Raw genomic sequence first — 25475 nt, forward strand, 5'->3', positions numbered from 1 at the left:
ATGCTGGCCACCACCCACTAGGAGGACTCTGCAAGCGCTCGGGGCTGCAGCCTACGAGAGCCTCCAACATCCCTCACCAGAGATCACGATGGCCAGGAGAGCCTGGGGGCCTCCGTGGCCTTGGATGACTGGCACTGGATGGCGGTCTACCCTGGTGGCCTGACACATGGGGATTGAAAGGCACTAACACCCAAAGCTGCTCCACTGAGGTGGGGAGCAGAGGGAGCTTCCCTTCCAGAGGAGGACTGGGCATGTTCCCTGGCCAGCACCTCCCGCCGCGAAAGAGCCCAGGGTGGGACGGGGGCTTTGTGCAACGGACCTGCATGTGGTTCCCTGTGGCAGCCCAGGCTCCTGGGAAGACAGAGGCCCCCTTCTCCAGCTCTTATGGCAGTTGAGAGGATTGGAGAGGCTGTGTGACCATGCTGGGCACCTCCTCGATATGGGTATGCCTCTACTGGGTTAAGTTCTGCCCCCCCCCCCCACCAGGGTTGTGTCCTCCAGGACCACAGGTCTGGTAGGCAAGTAGCAAGTAGCCTGACATTGTCCTTGGCCACTCTCATGTAAAGCCATGGTTGGGGCCCAGGTCACTTGGCACTGAGTCTAGGAATAAGGAGATGGCACACGGGAAACCCACACATACGGAAGGCTGAATGCCGGTGAGGAACCTCCCAGTGACGAAGCCGCCAGCCCTGGGGGTGAACCTGTAGGGCTCGAAGCAGGGCAGCGACTTGCCGGACGCCATCAGTGGGGGCCTCCGCCCCTCTAGCTCGATCTGTCCCAGCAGGCATGAGATCTGGGGAAGGAGACCAGGCCAACTCAGGTCGGGGTGGGACACCCGGGAAGCTGCCACCTCAAAACACAGCAGCTGAGTCCCCTTTTCCTGACTGAGGTAGACTTCCACATCTGGGTTCACAGAAGGAGTAAGGCTGGGAAGGAAGCTGCCACCAGAATCACCACTGCATGTGGAGGGTCTGTGGTGCTGGTGGGAAGTGCAGGAAGCAGCAGTGCACTGTGACCCTCACCCTAGGTCCAGGGAACCTCGCACGCCCCATGAGGGCGCAGTGCTGGGGCTTCCCACCGACTGGGCCTTCTGGAGGGTCCTTGGTCACTTCACCCTCCTGCTGCTCACCACTCACCCAGGGACAGGGTGCTGTAAGACCCACTCAAGTTCGGGTTTTTGAAGGGGACTCAGCTTATCTGTCAGGAGTGGTGTGTTTGTGTGTGATGAGTTGCTGCTCTGCACCTCACTCCTTCAGTCTCACCACGGTTCTATGTGGAATGTGGAGCCTCCCACTGCCAGCAGCCCGCCCTCTGTGCCCACCTGCATCGTGTTCACGGTTGACCCTTTGGCCCCCGACTGCACCATCATCTGCAGGTTATTCTCTGGGAACTGCCTGTGCAGGCCAAGAGGCATACACGCCTGTGGAGGGAAGCAGGCGCGTCAGGGCTCCTCCACCTCCTGCCCCAGGCCCGGAGTCAGGTGGGCCCTGGAGCGGAGGCCATCTGCTGTAACATGTGCCAGGTACAGGCCACGCCCTGCACAGGGCAGGGGAAGCCTCAGTGGGCTTCCACCCCCATGCTGCCCCCACCTCAGCCCTTGGCCACCTCACATCCCCAGCCAGGAGTGGCAGGCTCCATTCACTGGTCAAAGAGAAGCAGGAGGAGGTGCCATCAGCTGGTGGCTCTAAAAAGGTACTAGGTGGGCATAAAATCGAGGTGATGCCCTGCTAGGCCGACCCAGTCCTCACCACCAGGTAGACCACTAGTGTCATACTGTGTCCACATGAGCACCCAGTGGGGAGCCTGACTATGGCTCCAAGGCCAGCAGATGCTGGCAGACCCACAGGAGGGGACATGGGAAGATGCCAAGGGCACCTGAAACCCAGCCCAACATGGAGAGGCAGGGCCTGGGTGGGAAAAACAAGAAGGACAGGAGGTGGGGACAACAAGCCACCCAAGGCCACTTCTGATGATAAGTCCTCCAGCCCAGCCTTCTCATCAGGGAGCTGCGCCTCCTGGCCCTGGCCCTGCTGAAGGCGCCCAGAACACCACCTCTCGTGTGCAGGGGCCCACAGACAAGGCTGGCGTGAGCTGGGCCACAGTCCGACTGCCAGGGGCCTGGTATGGCTTCCTGTGCACAAGCTCCTGCTCGTCATGTCCACTTCCAGGCCAGGCCCCAAGCAGGCTGCCCCACATGCGCCTATGGGCACATGTGAGCACTGAGCAGTCAGACCCGGAGCAGGTTTCTCTCTGGCGCTGCTGCACCCTGCACGTCCACCTGCCGCGGCCCACAGGAGGGAGCCCCCCTTCAGATCCCTTCGATGTCGTCACTCCATAAGAAATACTGCACAAGTGAGTCCCTCTCAACGCCAGTCCAAGGCCTTCCTGGGCCTGCCAGGGAGGCAGGACATGGTCCTGGGCTCTTCAAACAATGGATTCTGCCATCCCACCTCAAATCCTAACCAGTCACCTCTTAAACAGCCATCTGCCCCAAAGAATCCTGAGTGACAACCAAATGGAATTAAAAAAAAAAAAAAAAAAAGCATTCAAACAAGTGGGGACAGTCCATGCACCTCCAGACTGACCTTGTTAATCTCATTGCTGTAGCGGTTCACCTCCTCCTTGAACTTCAGATCGATCATGTTAAAATCCCTCTGGTCCTTGCCCAGATGAGCATCCTGCCACTTCCCTTGGACCTCATCACATGACGCAGCTTCTGGCAGGTTTAGTGCAGCCCGGACAGCCTAAAGGAAGTGAGGACATGCGGGGATGCAGTCAAATGAGGAGGTGTGGGTTTCATTCTGCAGGACTCTGGCCCAAGGGCAGGCCATGGCCTCCCAGCCCACTTACCTGGGGCCCACAGTGGGTGGATTCCTCAATGATCCTACGTCTCTTCACATCCGCCTTTGGCCTAACCAAAATGTCTTCCACACCTGTGACATGAAACAGACATGCTCAGGGTGGACGAGCCCAGCCTCTCCCAGCCCGTGAACTGGGGGATGTTCTGGGCCAAGGCCAGACACAGGAGCGCTGGGCACATGGCATCTCAGATCGCCACTATATCTGACCTTATCATCTTTTTCTCACAAGTGACAAAACAGGCTGAGACCTGAGTCCCCAACTTGTGCTTGTAGACACCCACTCTTGTGCTGTCACCCAGTAAGTCCCTGTTAGATGGACATGAGGGGGTTTGGGATAGGAAGCTAGGTTTAGGGGTAGAGGAAGGGTTGGGAATATCTCCACAAGGGCTCCCAGCAGCCTCATGTCCCGGGCCACCTGTATGGTGACTATGGTATGCAGGCACAGAGTGTCTAGCCTGAGCCAGGCTCCCCCATCCCTGCTACAGCAGCCTCAGGAGGCCAAAGCTGGTGATTTCACTCAGGTCTACCCTAGGGCCCATGGGCTATAGAGCTGCTCACACCGGTAGAGCTTGCTGCCCACTTTACCACATTTTGCCTCCACCTGTAAGTGCAGCAGGACCCCAGAGTCCCCCGGCCAACATCCGAACAGGAAGGCAAACACTGACCACTCAGAACTGGGCTCAGATGTCTGCAAAGTCTGATGTGATGGCCTGAGACCCGGAGGCCTAAGACATGAGACCTGGAGACCCGGTGGCCTGAGACCTGAGGACTTGAAGCACGGAGCCTGGAGACACAAAGCCCGAGACACGAGGGTGTGCAGAGAACCCGAGTGGGTGGGGAGGGATACATACTTCAAGAAGCCGTGACCAGGAGTGGGCCTACTATGGGTTCTCTAGGCCACCCTGCCCAGGCGACAGCTGGCCCACCCATTCAGAGCCCTGTCCCCAATAGGTCTCTAGCATGTGTGGTCACTGCATAGCTGTGTTCTATGCCAAGCCAAACAGGGCTGCTGGCCTGGCCCTTGGCTGCAGCTTCCACCCAGAGAGCTCTTAATTCTCTGGCCAGTAGACAGTCCCACTTGTGCCAGGCCACTGGATGAAACGGGTTCCAAGGCTTCGCGCTGTACCTTCCTGGAGACCCTGGGGCCTCCAGTGTAGTTTCCAATGAGAAGAGGGTGACCAGCCCATCACAGGAACCAGGACGGGGACGGTGCCTCTCAGCTCAGGCAGACCAACAATTTGCAATCCTCATTCTGATAGATCAACTGGATGTATGGGCCCAGACACCTGTCCCAGGGTCCTCATTACCACAATGGCCTGAAAACTCACACCAGCCTAAATGTATGGTGACAGGGATGGCATAATCACCCCACAGGACAGCCTAGCCTCTGAGTTCTGTGGCCTCCGCCAGTTGCAACCACAAATATCTAAGGAAGAAATAATTACACCTATAGGAACAGCCACAGAGGCTTCCAAAGCAGCCTAACAGCTGTTCAGACGGCACTTACGCAGCAGGAGGTATCTGAACTCTGAGACGGTTTTAAGTCTAGGGGAGGATGCACGTAGGTTATATGGAAACACCACACCACTGCACATGAGGAGCATCTGTGGATTTTGCTATGGGGGTCAGCAGCTTGGAACCAATATCCCTCAAATACTGAAAAACAAGTAAACATCCACACTAAAGGAATGACTTGTAGTCACTAGTCATGAGGGTGTGGATTGATAATAGTTGACTCCAAAGGTCATTTTAAAATATATTTGGAGTGGTGGTAGAGAGGGACTAGATTACAGGACAGTATGTAGTAAAGGGTTTCATTTCCTCTGAATATATCTGCACTGGAAAAAAGTCTAGGAAGATACACTTCAAGTTGATACTAATGTGTTTCCTTGCAAATGGAAGCGGGGTGTTGTGTTCCCACCTATGGACATTACACGTTTAAGCCATTCCAGGTGAAACATGTGACTGAAGAGTGAACTGGTGCTGCGCCGCTCCACTACAGGCTCAGGGCTGGGCCCCTGCAGCAGCCTGTGGAGCACATCTGCACTGAGCAAGCCTAGGAAGCAGAGCGGCTCCCTCTGCCACGGCGGAGCCCACCACGGTATCCCCCGGCCCCCTCAGATTCCACTCCAGAGACAGGATGGCAGTGCAGAGAAACAGCACACCTGTTTCCTGTGTCAGAGCCAACTCCCCACGACAGTGCCTCTTGCTTCCAGGACACACTGGGCTCAGGGTCAGCAGACCCACCTACCCCAGTGGAGTTCCCAGGCACAGGCGACCACTAACAGGAAAGCCCTCAGCACAGGGAGGGCCGAGGGAGTCCAGGAGGGTGTGAGGGCAGGAAAGGCCCAGCGGAGCGAGCTGCAGGGAGGGCCAGGGCAGAAGTGGCTGACCCGTTGTGGCTATGGGTGGGGGGCCAGGCTCACCCAGGGTGAAGCCTCGGTAGAGCTGCAGGTAGGCGGTGAAGAGCCGGGCCAGGCAGGTGAGGACCCTGCCGCTGGTCTCGCCCCCGTAGACCTCGTGGCAGCAGTGCACCAGGCCATAGGCGGAGCTCCCATAGTGCGCCTTGTCCAGCACTCCGCAGAGCAGCTCCCCGTCGCGGATTAGCACCTGTGGAAAGCACCAGGTTGCAGGGACATCTCCACGTGCCCTTCTGACGGCACCAGCCTCCCTCCAGCTGGGTGCCTCTTGGTGACCTGCCTCGAGTCCCTCAGAGAACAGGAGGCAAACACACCAGCAGTTGCTGAAGTTTTCTCCAGGGACCACACACACTTTCCAATGTGCTCAGTGTCCCTGCTCTCCCACCCTGTACTGAGGTCAAGTACATGGAAATGAGAACCAGAGCTGCTACGTGGCCGCTGGGAGCCGGGCTTAGGTATCCCTCCCTCGCACCTCCCTGGAACCCTTCGGGCAAGAACAAAACCCTTGGAGCATCCTCTCAACCCGAATCTGCACTCTCATGGAGCGGGGCTAAAGGGTTAGAAGCTAATTAAAAGAAAAAGATTCCTAGCACCATGAGGCCCACCGGTGACATGCAGTGGCCGTGGGCATGTTCCACTGGCCTGCTCTCTTGAACCAGCATGGGGCACCCAGGTTTCACTGCCCTGGGAGGCCTCTTGACCCTGTCATAAGGCTTGCAGCTGGGGTGTTGGGACCTCAGAGCATTCAACTTTCTTAAGTGGTCTTGAGGGAAACCTGGGCTCTGCATCTCAAGCTTGGCTGGCTCACACCAGTGGGCGCACAATGCAGGCTAGATGGTAGAGACACTCTGGATCCTGCCCAAAGCAATGGTGGACAGCAACCTGGGCACAACCTTGGCTCCTGAGGCAGGCGGCAGTCCCATCATGCCTCTACTTCTGTCTCAGCCTTGGGGGCACCGTCTCCAACCTGCACCGAGGGCGCCCTACCTGGGACTCGCACATAGAGTCAGGGTTAAAGCCAGGAACAGGCCGAGGAGTCTCCTTCACCCAGGCTTTTCCGCTGATTTTTGCCTTTCCGGACAAGTTCAGTGGGATGTAGTCCTTGGGGATTATGTTTATGAGCAGTGTTGACACGACCTGGAGGAAAAGGGGAAGGCTGAGGGTAGAAGAGGAGCTGGGCCCTGTAGGCCTGCAACCACAAAGTGCTGCTCTCAGGCAGGCGAGAGGCAGCTCCCCTCCAGGGCACAGGTCATAGGTCACCCTGGACTCGCCCAACGACACATGAGAGGAGATGAAACACCAAGCAGCCCCTGCACTTGAACCAGACTCCTGAGCAGGCCAAAGGAAGAAAGGGTAGAGCAAAGAGTGGAAAGAAAGAAAAGCAAAGAGAGGAAGAAATGAACAAAGAATATTCAGCCCCCCAAAAATTTGGGGCTGGGGTTGTGGCTCAGCCATAGAGTTCTTGCTTAGCATGTGCAAGGCCCTGGGTCAATTCTCAGAACCACATAAAAATAAATAAATAAAATAAAGGTAGTGGGTCTAATTACAACTAAAAAACAAATATTAAAAAAATTCAAGACTCAAGACATATATAGATTGAAAAGAATAGAAAATGATATTCCAAGCAAAAAGAATCTGAAAACAAGCAGGTATAATTATACTTATATCTGATAAAAGAGACTTTAAGACAAAATCAGAAGAGACAAACAGTTGCTATACATTGTTCAAGTGAACAATTAATCCAGAAGATACAATTATAGTTTGTATGAACTGAATGTTGGACACCCAGTTTTATAAACAAACACAAAGAGACCTAATAGATAGAGAAAGGCCCCAACACTGCAATTGGAGTGACTTCAACACCCCACTCTCACCAGGCAAAACCAAGAAAACAACAGAATAAGCAGAGTTAAATTACACTCTAGATAAAGTGGATTTAACAGACATCGACAGACTACCTCATCTGACAGCTGCAGAATTCACATGATCTCCGTCAGCACATGGGGCTCTGTCCAGAATAGACCACATATTAGTTCAGAAAGCAAGTCTTACCAAATTCAAAGAAACTGAAAGCACACGCCGCATCTCCTCTGATCACAATGGAATAAAATGAGAAATCAACAGCAAGAAAAATTCAGAAATCATACAAACACGTGGAGACTGATCAACATACTTTTGAACGAACAGAGGATCACTGAAGAAGTCAAAGGGGAAATTTAAAAATCCCTTGGATCAAATGAAAATGAAAGTACAACATACCAAAACCTATGGGATAGCGCAAAAAGCAAAACTACGAAGTTTAAAGCTAGAAAAAAAAGAGAGAGAGAGAGAGATCTCAAATAAATAACCTAATGATGCTGCATCTTCAAGGTCTTCGAAAAACAAGAATGAACCAACCCCAAATCAGTAGAAGAAAAGAAATAATGACAATCAGAACAGAAATAGTGAAACAGAAGCTAAAAACAAAAAAAAACCAACAACAATAACAAAAGCATAAATGAAACAAAGAGTTGGTTCTCTGGAAAGATGAAACTGACAAGCCTTTAGCTAAAGTAACCAAAACAAAGATCCAAGTAAGTAAAATTAGAGATGTCAAAGGAGACACTATACCACAGAAATTCAAGATATATTGAAAAATAAGTGCAAATAAATTGGAAAAATCTAGAAGAAATGAACAAATTTCTGTACATGTAGGACCTAAGAAATTGAACCAAGAGAGTATTAAAAACGCTTAGGAAGGGCCGTGGCTGTGGCCCAGTGGTGAGTGCTTGCCTGGCACGTGTGGGGCACTGGGTTCAAGCCTCAGCACCACATAAATAATCAATCAAAATAAAGATATTATGTCTATCTACAACTAAAAAATATCTCTAAAAACCAACCAAACAAAAAAACCTAAGTAGACCAATAACAAATAATGAGACTGAATCAAAATAAAAAGTCTCTCAACAAAGAAAAGCCCAGGACCAGACCAGACAGCTTCTCTGCTGAATTTTAGCAAGTGTTTTGTTTTGTTTTGTTTTGAGGAAATAAAACAGAAAGGGAATGAACCAGGGACTGGGATTGTGGTTCAGTGGCATGCTGGCCTAGCATGTGTGAGATACTGGGTGCAATCCTCAACACCACATAAAAATAAAATAAAGGTATTGTGTCCACCTACAACTAAAAAATAAATATTAAAAAAAAAAAAGAAAAAAGCTCACTTCATGATGCTAGCATTACCCTGCTATTGAAACCAGACAAGGACATGAAAAATGAAAACTATACACAAATATCCCTGATGAACATAGACTCAAAAATCCTCAATACAATACATGCAAATTGGATTCAAGTGCACATTCAAAAGATCACATATCATGATGAAGTTGGTTTCATTCCAGGGATGCAAGGATTTTTAGGACTCAACATACAGAAATCAATAAATGTAACAGAGAACATTAAAAAAAAAATCAAGGACAAAAATCACATGTTTAGGGCTGGTGATGTGGCTCAAGCGGTAGCGCGCTCGCCTGGCATGCGTTCGGCCCGGGTTTGATCCTCAGCACCACATACAAAGATGTTGTGTCCACCAAAAACTAAAAAATATTAAAAAATTCTCTCTCTCAAAAAAAAATCACGTTTATCAAAAAAAAAAAAAAAAAAAAAAGATGCAAAGAAATCACCTGGTAAAATTCACCATCCTCCATGACAAAGTTAGTAAGCAAGGTCACAGCTCCACGTGAGAAATGCCATGGAGGACAAGTGCACAGACAGCACAGTGAAGGGGAAGCAGCCTTTCCCCCAAGCTCAGGAGCAAGGCCAGGCTCCACTCTGACCTGTCTTACTCGGCCAGAGCAATGAGTCAAGGCAGGAAAATAAAAGGTATTAAACAGGAAAAGAAGGAGTCAAGGCTCCCCTCTCTGCAGATAGGACTCTATACATAGAGAACCCTAAAAACTCTACCACTACTAAAACTGGTAAGTTCAATAGAGTAGCAGGATATAAAATCAACATACAAAATTCAGTAGCTTATCTCTATGCCAGTAATGAATTCACTGAGAAAGGAATCAAGAAAAGTAATTCCATTTGCAAAAGACACACACACACCACTAGCAATAAACCTAAGGATGTGAAAGATCTTTAAAATCAAACTACAAAACACTGAAGAAAGAAACTGAAGACACCAAAAGGTGGAAAAGATTGGGAGAATCACTACTATATAGCTATACTATCCAAAACTACCTGGATTCAAAGCAATCCCCCAATTACCAATAATCCTAATAATACACATGGAAGCCCAAAAGATTCTAGATAGCCAATGCAATCCTGAGCAAAAAGAGCAAAGCTGGAAGCATCAAAATCCCTGATTTCAAGACATACCACAAAGCCACAGTTTCAAACACAGCATGCTCTTGGCATAGAAACAGACACACAAACCAATCAAACAGAACAGAGGACCCATAAAGACATCCATGCATTTTCAGCCAACTGATTCTTCACAAAGATGCCAAGTATACACTTGGGAGCAACAACTATCTCATCAACAAATGGTGTTGGGCAAACTGGTTATCCACACTCTCTCTCTCACCCTGTACCGAAGGCAACTTGAATGGATCAAAGACCTTAATGCAGACCTGGAACTCTGAAAACTACTAGGGGAACACAGGGACACTCCAAGACAGCAGCACAGGCCACGCTGCCTGGGTAGAGCTCCACAGCACAGGAAATAAAGCAAGAATTGACAAATGGGATCACAGCCAACTGTAAAGCTTCTGCACACAAAATAAATGATCAAAAAAAAGAGAGACAGCCTGCAGCACAGGAGGTGGCTGCCAATCTGATGAGGGTTTCCATCTAGAATATGCAAAAAAAAAAAAAAACCCCAAAATATTAAACCACACACACAATCAGCAACAAAACACAAGTAATCCAACCAAAAAATGACCTCAATACATGCTTCTCAAAAGGAATAATACAAATGGCAAATAAATATGTGAAAATGTACTCCATATCTTCAGCCATCAGGGAAAAGCAAACCAAAACTACAATGAGATTCCATTTTACTCTAGTTACGTGGCTATTAACCAACCAATCAAAAATAACAAATGCAGGCGAGGATGCGGTGAGAAAGAAAACCCTTCTTACTAGATTTCACATCCAGCTAGAGCCACGAAGGTAGCCTAGCACAGTGAACGCAGCCGAGACCTGCGGAGCTGCAGGAGTCCGGCCCTGACCCACACCACTGCCTGGTGCGTGACTAGGAGACACTGAGGAGCACTGCAGGACTTTTCAACAACAGCCGTCAAATGAACATGGGAGGGAGTGACCCCCCACCCTGCCTCACTCCAGAGCTAGGCATGACAGGTGGACCCATGAGGCTATGGGCGACAGTGCAGGGGCAGGCAAACCGTCCCGCCACAGAGTGCAAGGTCCAGGGACTACGGAATGCTACAGAACCCACCATTAGAACTAGGGGAAAGGTAACCATCAAGTAGGCGCTTCCAATCCATGCATCTAGCAATGGACTAACACCAAAATACATGTTTTACAGCTCTTCCCTGGGCCTGGGGGACAGCTCAGTGGTAGGGTGCATGCTTAGCAAGGAAGAGGACCTTGGTGCAATCTCTAGCACCAAAGAACCCCACACAGACAGACAACAAGCCTTTTACCTACAATAAGACAATGACAGAATAGGGAACAGGCAGAAGACTCTAACAGGCCCTTCACAAAAGATGATATCCAAATGGTTACTAAGCACGTGGAGAAACGAGAAGATGTCACTATGTCCCCATCCAGATGGCTAATCCAGTAGGCCCCAACCCCCAAGCCCCACCCAGCAGTAAAGCCAAGTTCTGCTGAGGATGGGGCAGCCAGAAGCTTCGTGCCCTCCTGGTGAGTGTCTCTCTGAAGCACTTTGGAAAAGTGAGGTGGCCTCTGACCCGGCAGCTGTGTTCCCTGGTGTCTGCCTCTGAATGACACTTACCAACAAGACATGTGCTGGGGTTTCCGAGTAGCCCTGTGTGAAAGGCCAGCTGAAGATGGCCAAATGCCCACCCACCCAAGGAAGAAAGGTGACACATGCACATGTGGGACACTACAAAGCAAGGATGACGACAGCCCACTGTGTGTGACCACACGAGTGGCATGGGTGGCTCAGAGGGAGGACCAGCCATGCAACTCCATTCGCATCAGGTTCCAAACGCGGCCCCAGCTGCGCAGGGGCTAGAAGGCTAGGGCTGGCCTGGGTGCTGGACACTTCCTCTGTGCCCTTCACGCAGCTGCCTGCTGGGAGCTGCGGAGACCTGCAGATGCTCTTTCTTTCTTCCTTCCTTTTTTGGCACTGGGAACTGAACCCAGTGCTCTGCCACCGAGCCACACCTACAGTCCTGTCCATTTGTTTGAGGCAGATTGCACAGGCTGTCTTGAACCTGGGACCTTCCTGCCTCAGCATCCCCAACAACTGATTACAGGGCTGCAGGCCACCACACCCACAAACGGGGCTGCAGAATAAACTCAGCTCTCCCTTCCTGACTTCAAGCTGGCCTTCTCTGCAGAACCCTTGGCCCCTGAAGGAATCCTCACCACGCAAGTGTTCCTGCCTTTCTCACCCACCTGCAAAGAAACAGCCCGACATCCTCCTGGTGGGGGAGGCACTGAAACAAGCATGAGTCTGTGTTCTAATTTTGTTTGTTTCAAGTAACCATCACAACCCAGAAATATTAAAAAAGAGAAAGAAGCTGTCCCTGATCCCCCAAGGCAGCCTGCTGGGCTCTTCTTCCCACAACGCTTTCCCTGTGTGCCCATGCAGGCTGAGCGGGTGCCGAGAGCCCTGCGGCACCACAGCAGGGGGTGTGCGTACCTGGCAGCTCTGGTGCTGGGCAAGCTGGCTTTCTGCTTCTCCCAAGCAGCCTGCCCATAGCCCGATGCCGTCTCAGGCTAGACTCCCAGTCACAGGGAAGGAATCATCTGTGGGTTTGGCTATATATTCCCTGTCCGCTGTCTGGTTCTATTTTGAACACACTACTTAATTTTTAAACAAAATACTATTAAATTCAAGACAATAATTACATAGAAATCCACTGACTTCCAAGATAATTCGATGGCTTATAAAATAAAGACAAATAAATAGGAATAGAGGGACAAACACAAATGGCAAACTAAGCCAGGAGTTGCAAACCATGGCCTCCAGGCCAGATGTGACCCACTGCACTACCTGCTTCTGCAAATGAAGCTAAGCTGGGTCACGGCCATGTCCTTCCATTTCCACACTGTTCTTGGCTGCTTTCCTGTTACAGTGGCAGACCTGAGTAGCTGCAGCCCAGAAGATGGCCAGCAAAGCCAAAAATAAGTACTTCTTGGTCTTTACAGAAAACACTTACTAATCCCTGAGAATGCTGATCTGTACAAAAATTTCAAACTGCAAAATTCTCCATCCAATCTGCTAAATCAACCTCTATGACTGGTCAGGATAGAGCATGTGACCTGATTTAGCCTCCCTCAGAACTAGCAGCAGCATGAATATGCACCGGTTTTCAAGACACTGGACATCAGGCGAGGAAGCAAACGGTCAACAGGGACACAGCAAACCACCTACCAGACAGACCATTTTCAACCCCTAACACAAGTCTCAATAAATTTAAAAGAATTCAAATCATCACAGGTATGGTCTCTGGCCACAAAGCAATCAAACTGGAACTCAGTATTGAGATACTGGGAAAATCCTTAAATATCTGAAAACAAAATATGGTACTTAAAAATAATTCACGGTCAAAAAAATCAAAAGGGAAATTAGAAAGTATTCTGAAGTGGACAAAGGTTTTAATATACCACGAGTTGTGAAATGCCTCTTAAGTAGAATATAAGTAGGAAACTTACTCACAAAATGTCTATATTTAAAAAAAAGATCTTAAAATCATTGACTTCAGTTTCAATCTTAAATAACTAGAAAAGGAGTGGAAACCCAAAGCCAAAATGAAAGTTAATAAAGATCAGAGAGAAATCAGTGAACCAGAAAACAGAAGGCCAGAGATGTCAGTGGAACTAAAAACCGGTTCTTCTAAAACAATAAAACTGATAAACCCTAGACAGACACATCAGGAACTGAGAAAGACACACTACCAATGTCAGAGTGAGAGAGATGGAAAAGGATGACAAAGAAACACCACGAGCAACCTCATGCAATGAGTTCAACGACTCAGACGGAGCGCACAAATCCTTGAAAGCTCACTCAAGAATAAACAGAAGCCCAAATAGCCACATATCTGTCCTGGTCCAGTCTGTGCTGCTGCAACACACCACAGGCAGGGGATTCATAAGGAATAGGAATGGATTTCCTTCCAGTTCTGGAGGTTGGGGAGAAGGCACATGCAGCCCAAACTCATCCTTTATAAAGACTGACTCCCATTGTTGGGTAGGAGGTGGGACAAGGGGAGGAGGCTCCTAGCTCCACCCAGAACCCTCCCAATAATCCACCTGAAGCCCCTTCCTGGGGTTAAAATGAGGAAGTCAGATGACCAGAAGGGGACTTGACCTCTAGTCTTGGGCTTGCACAACAGCCCAAGGGACTGTCCAAGGGTTAACTTATTGCTAGTTAATGTATTATTAGCATTGCAGTTGGCTATCCTTCTGTGCCATTTTCTACAGGAAAAAGGAACTTATACAGGGGTAGCAGAAATTACATAAAATTCAGCTGTCAATCAAGCTGCCAATCAACCCCAAGTGCACCAAGGGAAGCAGGTGGGGGGCAGTAGTACAGCCCAATAAAAGCGAACTCCACTGTGCAGGGGGGTGCTTGAGCCACTTCACAGCTCCACCCACTCTGCTCTCGCAGTGTTACCTTTACCTCTGGTAAACCTCTGCCCTGCCTGCCAGTCTCTGGCACCTTGCACAATTCTTTGCTCTGGATGCCAAGAAGCTGGACCTGAGCCCCTGGAGACCCCGCTCTGGTGCAAGTGACCCCACAATAGCAGCCAGAATCCATTCAGGAGAGCAGCCCCCGTGGCCCCGTGGGCTCACGGCTGTTCCGTGGTGCTGCAGACAAAGCCAGGGCCTCTCTCACACAGGCCAGGCAGGGGCCCACCACTGACGGACCCCAGGTCCCGCTTCCTGATCAGGAGTCCAATTCCCTGTACATGAACTTTTGCAGAAGTGTTCAAAACAGCAATCTATTAAAGAAACAGGAATTCAATAAAACATCCTTCCCACACCTAAGTCAAACAAACTTCTTTTCTTTTTAAAGTTAAAATCATCATACAAAGAAGCTCTAGGTCCAGATGCTGACGCCGGTGATTTTCAACAAGCATTTAAGGAAGAAATGACATCAATTTTACACAAATTCTTACACAAAACGGAAGAGAGAACACATCCCTTATTCTCTAATACCCAACTCCAGATACCAAAACAGCACACTTAATAACAGACACTATTCTACGACACCTAATACCGTGACTCCACAACCAGACAAAGATATAAGACGCCTGTTGTCCAATAGCCTCAGGAACAGAGATGCAAACTCCATGCTGAACAAAACAGCAGCAAACTGAATCTAACAGAATCTCAAACAAGGACCAACAGAAGTGTATCCAGGATGAACCTCACCCACTGAGATCCCCCAGAGAGCAGAAAGGGCGGGAGAGACCACTGGCTACAGAGGAGGAGCCAAGGTCCACAGGGGGGAGCAGGAGCTGCCCAGTGGGCAGGCAGCTGAAGGCGGAGGCCAGCCAAGAGTGGAAAACACACCTGTCTCACCCTAGTGTCACACACAGTGACTTGGTCATCTCCAGAGAAGTATGGTGTGCCACTCTGGAGTTGGGAAGTCCGGGATGAGTGTCTTCGGTCTCCCAAGTGTGAGATTACCACCTCCCTCCCGCAGACCACCAGCTGCAGGTTGGCCATGAGAGGTGAATCTGGTGAGGCATCTACCGAATTCAGCAAAGCTCTCATCACGTCTAGCAAATGTCACCACTGCTGCCACCAACGTGGCTGTGACCAGCATGTTTGGATTACAGTAGGTCAGAAACAGAGGACAGAAACCATTCAGATGGAGGGATCCCAAACGAACAGACAGACTGATTTAGGGTTTTGGTTTGCGGCTCTGAGGACGGAACCCAGGGCCTCCTTCATGCTAGGCAAGCGCTCTACACTGAGCCACACCCCAGCCTTAGGCGTCTTCCCAGAACAGTCTCTGTTCTGGGAAGGTCACATTTCTCACCCACACTGACTCCTTCCACTTACCTGCTTCCCCGTCCACAGTGGAAAGGGCTTCAGGATGGCAGGAGGAAGAAGCTTCACGCGCCCCGCTTTGTCTGTGAGTCCTCGGTACAGCAACTCCACGTACTGTTCCCGGGTGAAAAAGCAACCTCGAGTGGTCATGTTTGCACCTGAAACCATGTGATCCTGGATCAGCCCTGCCAATGGCTGTCCATCCTGTGAACCAAAACACGAGAAGGACAAGATGGACTCCAAGCCAACTCTAGTTCTTAATCACAGGCTCAGAAGCCACCTTCTAGATAGAACGAGCCCACCCGTAGCTCCCATAACTCCCTGCTCATGCCCGTACCAGGCTTCCCTAGCCGTGACCACTGATGGTTCCTGCTCTGGCCAGTCGGCCACTGTCCTGTGTGAAAACCACTTAGAACTTGTTCAGCTCCCCAGGCCTTCAATGCCTAATATCATCTGGTTCTAGTTACTCCAGCACATTTTTGACATTTATGCATAAATCTGGTCTGGCTGTTGGTAGCTGCAATTTTGTTTTTTTATTTTGGTTTTGTTTTAGTATTTTCACACACTTCTGGCCTGGTTCTCCTACCTATCAATCATCCATTCAACAAGTATTTGCTGAGAGCCTACTGTACACATGCGGGCCCACTCCATGGACCAAGAAAGACACAAGGAACAGCCAGGTGGGAAGCACACACTGACCAACACGTGTCCCATGGGCATGGGATGCAATCCCAGGACAGTCCATAACGTGGGTGGGTGGAAGGGGGCACTGCAAGGGGTTAGGGCCCAGGCAGGTCCTGGGTAGGGCCAGAGGGCCTTGCCTGCACAATGTCCAAAGTGCCGCATGTGGCTCAGGGTGGGCCCTGCAGACCACAATCTAATGGAGGGCCAAACAGGGACCTCATCAAACTCAAAGACTGGTGGCACAACACTTGAGTGTTTGAGACCCCAGGCCCTGGGTTGCACTTGTCAGGCTCACGTGCATGACAACAGAAGGCACACTCAAGCCAAAAAGTCACCATGCTCATCAGGAAGAGGCAGCTTTCAGACTTTCCCATGATTACAGGAACTTGAGGAAACCTGACCTTGGCTCTGAAGACCTCTCATCTGATTACTGTTAAGTCATAGCCAATATTATAGCCAAGTTCCTAACGAAGGTGGAACTGCACCTACAGAGAAGCAACAGGAATCTGACTGCACATACCAACTATCAAGGGATCTAAATAGGACAGGGATGGGTTCTAGAGAACCCAAAAGCCATGATTCCAGATGAGCTGAGAAGGATCCAAGGGCACAAGGGTGAAGGCAAAATCAGGGCACATGGCCCTTCCAAAAAGGCTCCGAGTTCCTAGCACAAGTGAAACCTTCGCTCCCGTACCAAAGACAGTCTTGTTGGGCTTGGGGGAAAATCCAGACCAACATTATGCATTTGACTTATCCGAGGTCCTTGGGGGAAGACCCAGACTTTCTTTGTTTTTCCTTGTAAAGAACATAATCAGGAGTTACACGTGAGACCATAACTATGGTGCCTTCTCTCAGTGCAGACTCACACATGACTGGAAAATTACTAAAAGGGTCTTCATTACAATAATCACAAGTTCTCAGGAGGAATTCGGATTAAAACTATTGCTAAAGATGTACATGTAATCCCATTTAGGATTAGCTGGTGTGTTAGTCAAGCCTGTAATCCCAGCAGTTTGTGAGGCTGAGGTAGAAAGATCACAAGTTCAAGACTAAACAACTAAGAGAGACCCTGTCTCAAAATAAAATTAAAGCTAGATGCAGGGGTGTACACATATAATCCCAGCAACTTGGGAGGCTTAAGCAGGAGGATTTCAAACCAAGGCCAGCCTCAGGAACTTGGTGAGGCACTGTATCAAAATAAAAAGGGCTGAGGATGCAGCTCAGTGTGAGAGTTTGCCTTACACATGTGAACCTTGGCTTCCTGCCCAACAGAGGGAAAAAACACCTGATTCAAAACCCAGAAAATTCTCAGCTATCTTGTTCCACGACATCATAGCAAAATGACATTAAAATTAATGTCTCTGGTCAGAATGCTTAGATAACAGAATACTTTGTGTCTTGAATTTGCTAAGGAAAAGTCAGGAAGCTTTGTTTAAAAGCTTTCCACAGAATTTGGCATGGTGGAGCATGCCTATAATCCCAGCAGCTTGGGAGGCTGAGAAAGGAGAATCAAAGCCAGCCTCAGCAAATTATCGAGATCTTAATCAACTCAGTTGAGAACCTGTCTCAAAATAAAATATAAGAAGGGCCGGGGATGTGGCTCAGTAGTTAAGTGCTCCTGTGTTTAATCCCTGGTACTAAAACCAAACAAAATCCCCACATCTCCAGAGTGTTGACCCTCAAAAAGCACAACGAACAGAAGAGGGCAGTTTAATCTCAGTGAAATGACGGCATTTGCTGGTAAGTGGGTGTGACACAGGCCAGCCTGAGAAAGTCAAGAGCAATGTTCCCCTGTCTGTGGAAGGCAGAGCAACACCAGGGAAAGAGGTGGCAGGAGAAGATGGGGTAACAAAAGACATGGGGTGATCAGGAGAGCAGCAGAAGCAGAATGAGAGGGAGGAAGGGTAAGGGGCAGAAACTGGGAACTAAACAACAGCAGCTAATTCCATACAGGTGTGAAGGTACCAGAAGGAATTCCAGCTCTGTGTCTACGCAGAAAATGCCAATCCAGCTGGGCGCCGTGGCACACACCTGTAGTCTCAGTGGCTTAGGAGGCTGAGGAAGGAACATTGAGAGTTCAAAGCCAGCGTCAGCAAAAGGGAGGTGCTGAGCAACTCAGTGAAACCTTGTCTCTAAATACAATAAAAAATAGGGCTGGGGGTGTGGCTCAGTGGTTGAGGGCCTGAGTTCAATCCCCAGTTATGCCCCCCCCCCCCGCAAAAAAAAAAAGAAAAAGAAAATGCCAATCAAACATAAATAAGGGAGTGAAAAGAAGATTAACACAGGAAAGGACAGAACGGGGAGGGAAGGGGAAGGGGGGTGGGGGTTGAAATCCTTGCATGTATTATTTTGTCACAATGAACCCAAATACCGTGTATAATTATAATGCTCTTAAAAATAAATAAACGAAGTTTAGTTGTTTTCTTGGGAAAGAAACGGCTGACATCCCCATGAAACTCTACCTGATACACACAGCCAACAATAAAGTACCCTTTCATCTGGTTCTATGATCAGTTAAGGAAGAGAACTTCAAAACGGTAAAAGGGAAATTAAGAACACACCAACAAAATGACCAAAATACCTGGCACATGTGAGCCCCGAGTTTGATCCTGATATCACAAGAAGAAAAGGACCAGTTTAATCAAATTGACACTTGTCATCTCAGGACCCTGTCACCAAAGACATGTTGCATTTTCATAACCTTGAACAAAAATAAGGGTTCCACTTCTTGGTATTTATGCTAACGACTGGATTTTATGGTCAAGTGTCAAAAGGCTTGTTTTCCGACAAAAGTGAAGAGAACTCTCAGGCCTAGGATGTGAACTCACCCACCTGGGCTCCCGTGGCGCACAGGCGACGGGCCCTGTGCTTGGCAGGACACGGGGTGCGGGAGCCTCCTGCTGCTCTGCACCCACTCACTTACATCAGGTGCAGAGCCCCACCTCACTGGCTCAGGTCTGCAGAACGCCTCCGGTCCCCACACAGCCAATGGCCACAGGTTGCTCCCCAGCACATGTTGCTTCCTGGCAGAGTCCCCGGGGGTGAAGTGGCCGTTTTGGAGGGGTCTGCTCCGTGCTCCCACCCACCCCTGCCATGACAGGGGCTAAGCTCATGTGCAGTGGAACACAGGAGCTGGATGGAGCCCTGGCCTCCTCATTGGCTAGCGGGCTTCTCTCTTGGTGCTCCACCTCGTAAGGCCGTGGAGAGGCTTGGCAGGATAACGTGTACCAAGGCCTGTCAGCGATGGGCTGCCTTTGAGCTGCTACCACTGTTGCAGCTGCCCAACTGCAATCACTGACGGGAAAGGACCACAGGGCATTTCCTGTCAGCGCGTCTCTTTCTCCAGCTGCCCAGTGACCGAGTTGGCCCTCAGCACCGTCCTGCCTTCCCCTTTGGCTCCCATGAGATGCTGAAGCACTGAGGTGGGAGCAGGACTCCTGGACACCTGGGAGGGGCCGCTCCCAGGGGGCATTTGCGGGTAGCCCAGGACCCCTGGGTCGAAGCCTGCCCATGGAGACTTGGGAGCACCCTGCCCGGCCCTGCCCAGCCCGGTGTCCTCAGCCACGCTCCTGGGACTGTGGGAAGGTGGAGCGCAAGGCCGGTGGAACAGCACCTGTGCTTCGAATCAAACGGCCAGTCCTGCCAATCTCCCCACAACCCAAGTCAATGACGCACAACTGGGAATTGTTGCGCCTGGCAGGGCCTCGGACCTCTGCGCAGGTGGAGCACCCTACCTGTTCTGTATCCCCGCCCAGCTCCAGTTCCTCCCTAAGCACTCCCCACCCTGGAGCAGGTCGGCCAGTGGCCCAGGCGAGGCTGCCTCCTTCCCAGTCTGTAGGGACAGCTGTGACCCCATGGGCTGCCCGACGTGAAGCAACAGATTCAAGGAGAGGATGCCCTCAAGTGCTGCAAGGGTCAAGTCGCCTCCTAAAACCCGGGTGAGACACAACCCAGAGGACCAGAGTTGGCGGTGGTCACCGCACTCAGATGCCGATGCTTGCCAGGGGCCAGTGAGCCATGGAATCCAAACCCAAATCAGCACCAGATAAGCCCTGCTGTGCAGCTGCTGAGCTGGCTTCCTAGGACGGCCTGACGACGACGTCAGAAAGCCCAGCTGCTCTCCTACCGAGGCCCTTCCCTACCTGTAGGCCACTACAGGGCTGAATACCCACCCAGAGGGACCCAGCCCTCTGTCCCGTGGGCCCTACCCTGGAGTGGCCCAAGGGGCCCAGTGCAGAGAGCCCCTTCTGCTGGCATTGCCTGTGGAGGCCGTGGGGCCAGGCCTACCTTGGGAACGAGGTACTGCTGGTCAGTGCAGGCCAGCACGCAGGCCTCGGCCCGGCCCAGCTCGCTCTGGGGGAAGTGGGCGTTCATCTCGTCGCCATCGAAGTCAGCGTTGTAGGCCTTGCAGTTGGCGTAGTGCAGCCGTAGGACCTTCTCCCCCGGCAGGACACGGGCGTGGTGGGCCTGGATGGAGGGCCTGTGCAGGGTGGGCTGTCGGTTCAGCAAGAGGATGTCCCCATTCTTCACGTGCCGGCACACCTGGGGTAAGGCAGACAGCAGGTTGGCCAGGGGAAGTCAGTGTCCCTGCCCCTCAGGGGTCACCTGACCTCGGCTGAGTGGGCTCTACCTGCCATAGGCTCCAGTCAACTAAATACAAAGCCCTAGAAATCTGAGAAATGCTCTGGCTCCTGGCCCTGGCCCTGCAGAGCCCACGTTGGTTCTGTGCTCACAGGCCCCAGGAGCAGGTGAGGCCACAGTCTGTCTGATAACTGCCACTTCTTCAGGGACATGCAGCCTTTCCAGGGTCCTGCGTTCCAGAGAGCTCATCTCAAGAGTCATGGACATGAGTCCTGAAGGCCGAGGGCCTGTGTGGAGCCAAGGAACCCCCAGGTCTGAACGAACCTGCGGTCCTTTCACCCCTTAGTCACGTACCGTGTGATTCTAACGTGGTTCCTTCCATGTTTTAGAAGCATGAGCCGACTTCACATGGCAGGAAGACAGGAGTCTGACTCCCAGGCGCACGCCCCCTGCACACATTTTCTACATTTGAAAAATCAGTAAAATGCCAGGCGTGGTAGCTCCAGCAGTCCCAGCCAGCTGGGAGGCAAGATGGGAGGGCCACTTGAACTCACGAGTTTAAGACCCCTCTGGGCAACAAAGCAAGGCCCTGCCTCCAAACAACAACAAAAAACAAAAGGCATAAACTGCCTCAGTTGTGTGGGGACACTGTTTGAAAATAACGATCAGACCATTTGAAACGCATTTCCTCGGAGCCTTGCTGAGCAGAAACAGCGCCAGACTGAGCTGCAGACTCCATGCACATGGCAGCGCTCACAGCAGCAAGACTCAGAGTGCTGGAAGCCTGAGGAGGGGCAGGACATCATAGGGTGCATGCACACAGAGGCCTCCTTTGACACACCAGCCTGTAAATGGCAACAGGGATGTATGGCAGCCAGAGCAAAGACCCAGGCAGGCATGAGCAGCAGGACAGAACAATCCACACCTGCCTCCTGGCTCACCTGGGCACACAGGAAGGACGAGGGCGCAGGTCAGCACCTGACCCGACGCCTCAGGATGCCTCCTCTCATGTGCACAGGTGCCATTTCCATGCAATCTTTAAAAGACCTTCAGTTACTTTTGAAAAAAGCAAGAAACAGTGTACAAGCAGTGTTCTCATCATGGAGTGAAAACCAAAGGCAGACTGGAGAGAGCAAGAACCGTGTGTGATTTACCCTTGAAGCCAACTTCCCAAGTCCACCAGTAGCTGGTCTCTCTGACAGCACCCAAGGCCTGCAGAGCCTTCTACCATCTCACGTTCACGACCAGGCTTCCCAAATAACACCCCGCAATGACACCCAAAACAACTGCATAAAGCTGAACTCTAAAGCATTTAGAATTCATTTTTTTCTACTAGGAACTAAACCCAGTGGTGCTTTACCACTGAGCCACACCCCCAACCCTTTTTATTTATTTTGAGACAGGGCCTCACTAAGTTGCTGAGGCTGGCCTTGAACTTGCAATCCTCCTGCCTCGGCCTCCTGAGTCACTAGGATTACAGGTGTGCACCGCAGTGCCAAGGTCCTCCTCAAGCATTTTGAAGGGCCCTAATTAGTAGCCCATAGGAACTGGGTGATGGGCACTTGGTGATAACTACCCCTACCCTGAATCTCCTCCAGGTCACAGCAGACAACAGGCTGGGGGAAACAACAGATAGCTCGAGCCTAGTGTTCTCTCACGTTGCCCACGTTGATGAGGCTGCACTGGAGAGGCCAGAAGGTGCTTCCCCCGCCTCCCACTTCCTGGCCTGCTGGCCTCAGGCTCTGGAAATGGAGAGAGCAAACCTTCACACACCAAGTCTGTCTTGTTACCGCTCCCAGAGGAATTTGAGCCTTCCCTTCCCCACATTTCCACAGAGATCTCAACCCAGGGTTCCCGTGGGCATGTGCCAAGGGCACTGGCCGCTGGCTGGGTCAGATAGCCCAAAGTCATCTTTCTTCAGCCTCTTTAGGGAACAGCTCCCAGACTTGTGGCTTAGGCCCAAAAGCCCAGGCAGGGCCTAGACCTGAGTCCAGCCAACTACCTGCATCTGGGAAGGCCTGCGGGCCAGTCTGACAGACACCAGCCAACCCAAACAGACACCGCAGAGGATAGGCACTCCCCTGCCCAGACAAACCCCAGGCCCTTCCTTTCTCTCATCTGTAAACAAATATCGTAGTGAAAATCAGCATGCCCTAGTGTCCAGGTCAGTCTCCAGGCAGGTCTGGGGCCAAGGCTGACCTCTGCAGCGCTGGGCAGGGAGTGAGCTAAGGCCATGCTGTCCATTCCCTCCTGCTTTGTGAGGCCCAGGAGAAAGGTCAGTTTCCCACCTCCAAAGGAACGGAGCCCAGCCTCTCTCCTTCTTACCTACCTGCTGTTCACTCTCACCAGACCTCAGTCTGTCCTGCCCAGACGCCTCCTGGCCTCAGCCCTGCCCTAATCTTTAGGTAACACAATAACCAAAGTCTTGAAGTGACCACCCAGAAGACTGGTGTTTAACTCCATGAAGCACCGGGGCATCATGGAGACGGCGGAAGACGGAGCAAGCTGTCCTGAGTGCACAGGTCTTGATGGAACAGCCACTTCTTTTTTCCCCCAGTACTAGGAATTGAACCCAGGGGTGCTTGGTCTCTGAGCCACATCCCCAGCCCTTTTCATTTTGAGACAGGGTTTCACTGAGTTGTCCAGGTTGGCTTGAACTTGTGATCCTCCTGCCTCAGCCTCCTGAGCCCTGGGATTACAGGCATGTGCCCCCATGCCCAGCTCTGTTTTTCTTTTATAAAGTTCCTTCCCATCTTTGCCTCTGAGTCTGATCATCAGATCCAATGTGGTCCTCACACCTCAGAGCCTCCTACACCTCAAGCTGGATCTGTATGCCACAAGGTGGTGTCCTAAGTGCCTCCTACACGCAAGGTGCTCAGGAGGGGGCGCAGAACACACCCTGCCCTGGAACTCCTGGGATGCAGCAACTCCAGGGAAAGGAGCTGGTGTGCAGGTGGTGAGGACAGAGCAGTGGAGTGATGAGGAAGGATGTGGGAGCGGCCAGCTGGCACCTGGTTTCATACATACACTTCTACCAGCAGAGACACCATTCACCTGCAGCCTGTGTGGCCAACGAAGCCGGGAATCGTACTCTGATTGAGGGGGAAAAGGGGCTTTGCTGAAACCTGCACATTCCGCCAGAAGGCCAGGCACTCAGGAGGCAGAACAAGCCTACGAACCTGAACACAAATCTCACCTGACACATCAGGAGAGAGCTGAGAGGCGACCTGGTATCTGTGTGCCGGGGAGAATGTCACTCCACCTGAGCACAGCCATAAGGCAGGAGAGCAGGAGGCTTAGAGGCCTGCAGGCCAGCAGCCTTGGGGACAAGGCCAAGAATATGTTACTACCTGTTCCTTCAGAGTCTCTACAAGGCCACTAGAAACTGGAGCACTTGAACCCACTGCCAAAGAGGAACCAACCAGTCAGCCACACCTAGTGCATACAGGCCCTAGGTTAACCCAAATCGAATCCACCTCGTCTAGCAACCTCTGCCTCTGTGGCCTGGCCAGGGCTGGTGGCCTCCCCTCTCAGCAGAAGAGTGCCTACAAGGCAGGCAGCCCTGAGGCCCCCAGCAGAACTGCTGTCACTCACACACTCTCCCCAGTGGGACACGACTGTGACAGCACCATGAGTGGGTATCACCACTGCCCCAAACTGAGGCACCACCTAAGACTCGCTGCCAGGAGTCTCCTTGGCGTAGAGCACTTCTTAAGGTGCAGCATGGAGACCTCTCTGGAAACACCATAGAGCAAGGTGCCTGAGCCCTACCCCAAGCTCATCACACAGCACAAGAAGTGCCCATTCCTCAGACACTCTGGGGATACTGCCCCTGCTGATGTGAGGCCACCCTCTTGAGTAGCCCTAGGCGAAGGCATCATGGGGGAGCCAGATAGGAGCTGTCTGGGCCCCTGACCAAACTTTCCCACTACTCACAATTTTTGTCCCCTGGGGCTTAGGTGCCCCTGTGGCTGGTGTCAGGAGCTGTTTGGCCACGGCTTCGCGCTGGGTTATGTCCACGGCGCTCAGGGCTGTGCGACTGCCATCCTCATTGATGACCATGGAGGCTCCCGGGTGCACATTGGGACCATTGATGACTGCCTGTCTCAGTTCCTGGACATTCCAGGGGGTCACTGGCTGAGGGTAGGTCAGTTTTGTGGCAAACACCTAGAAACAAGGAATAGGTACAGAAATTCAGGTCACAGGGTCTGCCCAAAATCTGCTTCCATAGTCTGTATGACATGCCCATGATATGGGGAGCAGTCTGCATCGTCCAGAGAACCCTTTAGCCACCGAAGCAATGTCCTGTCTGCACCTGCTCTCTTATGGGCATGCACTGGCCTCCTCCTCCAGCAGTCTAAGGAGCATGACTGAACGCTACAATTTACCCAGTAAAACATTTTTAGCACATCATTAAATTTTATCCTTCTGTCTTGTGCCAATGAGTTCAAAGCACCCACAGCAGGGATTAAAGCAAGAGACGCTTACAGGAGATGGGTGGCAGACACCTGCCCGGAATCCCACCACACCCCTCCTGCCCGTAGACACCACAGGCTAAAAGCACAGACATCGCATCGGGAGCCCTGCCTTTGGCAGTTCCAGCAGCCGCTGCAAGCATGGAGGTGCTTGAGATGAGGAGGTTTTGCAACTCTGACTCATGAGAAGATGCGGGTGCCCCAGCGACACGAGGCTGCGAGACGCCCCGGGAAGAAGGCGCTCCCTAGCCAAGCGA

General features: G+C 51.3%; 1 protein-coding gene across 2 annotated transcripts in view; it reads right to left on the reverse strand.

Moving 5' to 3' along the window:
• The window catches only part of Polr1a (RNA polymerase I subunit A), a 57895-nt gene that overhangs the window by 13864 nt on the left and 18556 nt on the right, over window positions 1–25475 (reverse strand). For both annotated transcript variants that reach the window (XM_026409499.1, XM_026409498.1), the window contains 9 exons: window positions 24680–24910; window positions 20450–20704; window positions 15491–15682; window positions 6269–6418; window positions 5288–5471; window positions 2851–2933; window positions 2586–2744; window positions 1322–1420; window positions 641–793 (listed from right to left, as the gene is read on the reverse strand). In XM_026409499.1, coding sequence (XP_026265284.1) covers window positions 641–793; window positions 1322–1420; window positions 2586–2744; window positions 2851–2933; window positions 5288–5471; window positions 6269–6418; window positions 15491–15682; window positions 20450–20704; window positions 24680–24910 — 1506 coding nt within the window. The remainder of the gene's footprint in view (window positions 1–640; window positions 794–1321; window positions 1421–2585; window positions 2745–2850; window positions 2934–5287; window positions 5472–6268; window positions 6419–15490; window positions 15683–20449; window positions 20705–24679; window positions 24911–25475) is intronic.

Source organism: Urocitellus parryii, chromosome 12, assembly GCF_045843805.1.
Source record: "Urocitellus parryii isolate mUroPar1 chromosome 12, mUroPar1.hap1, whole genome shotgun sequence".
Taxonomy (NCBI): Eukaryota; Metazoa; Chordata; class Mammalia; order Rodentia; family Sciuridae; genus Urocitellus; species Urocitellus parryii.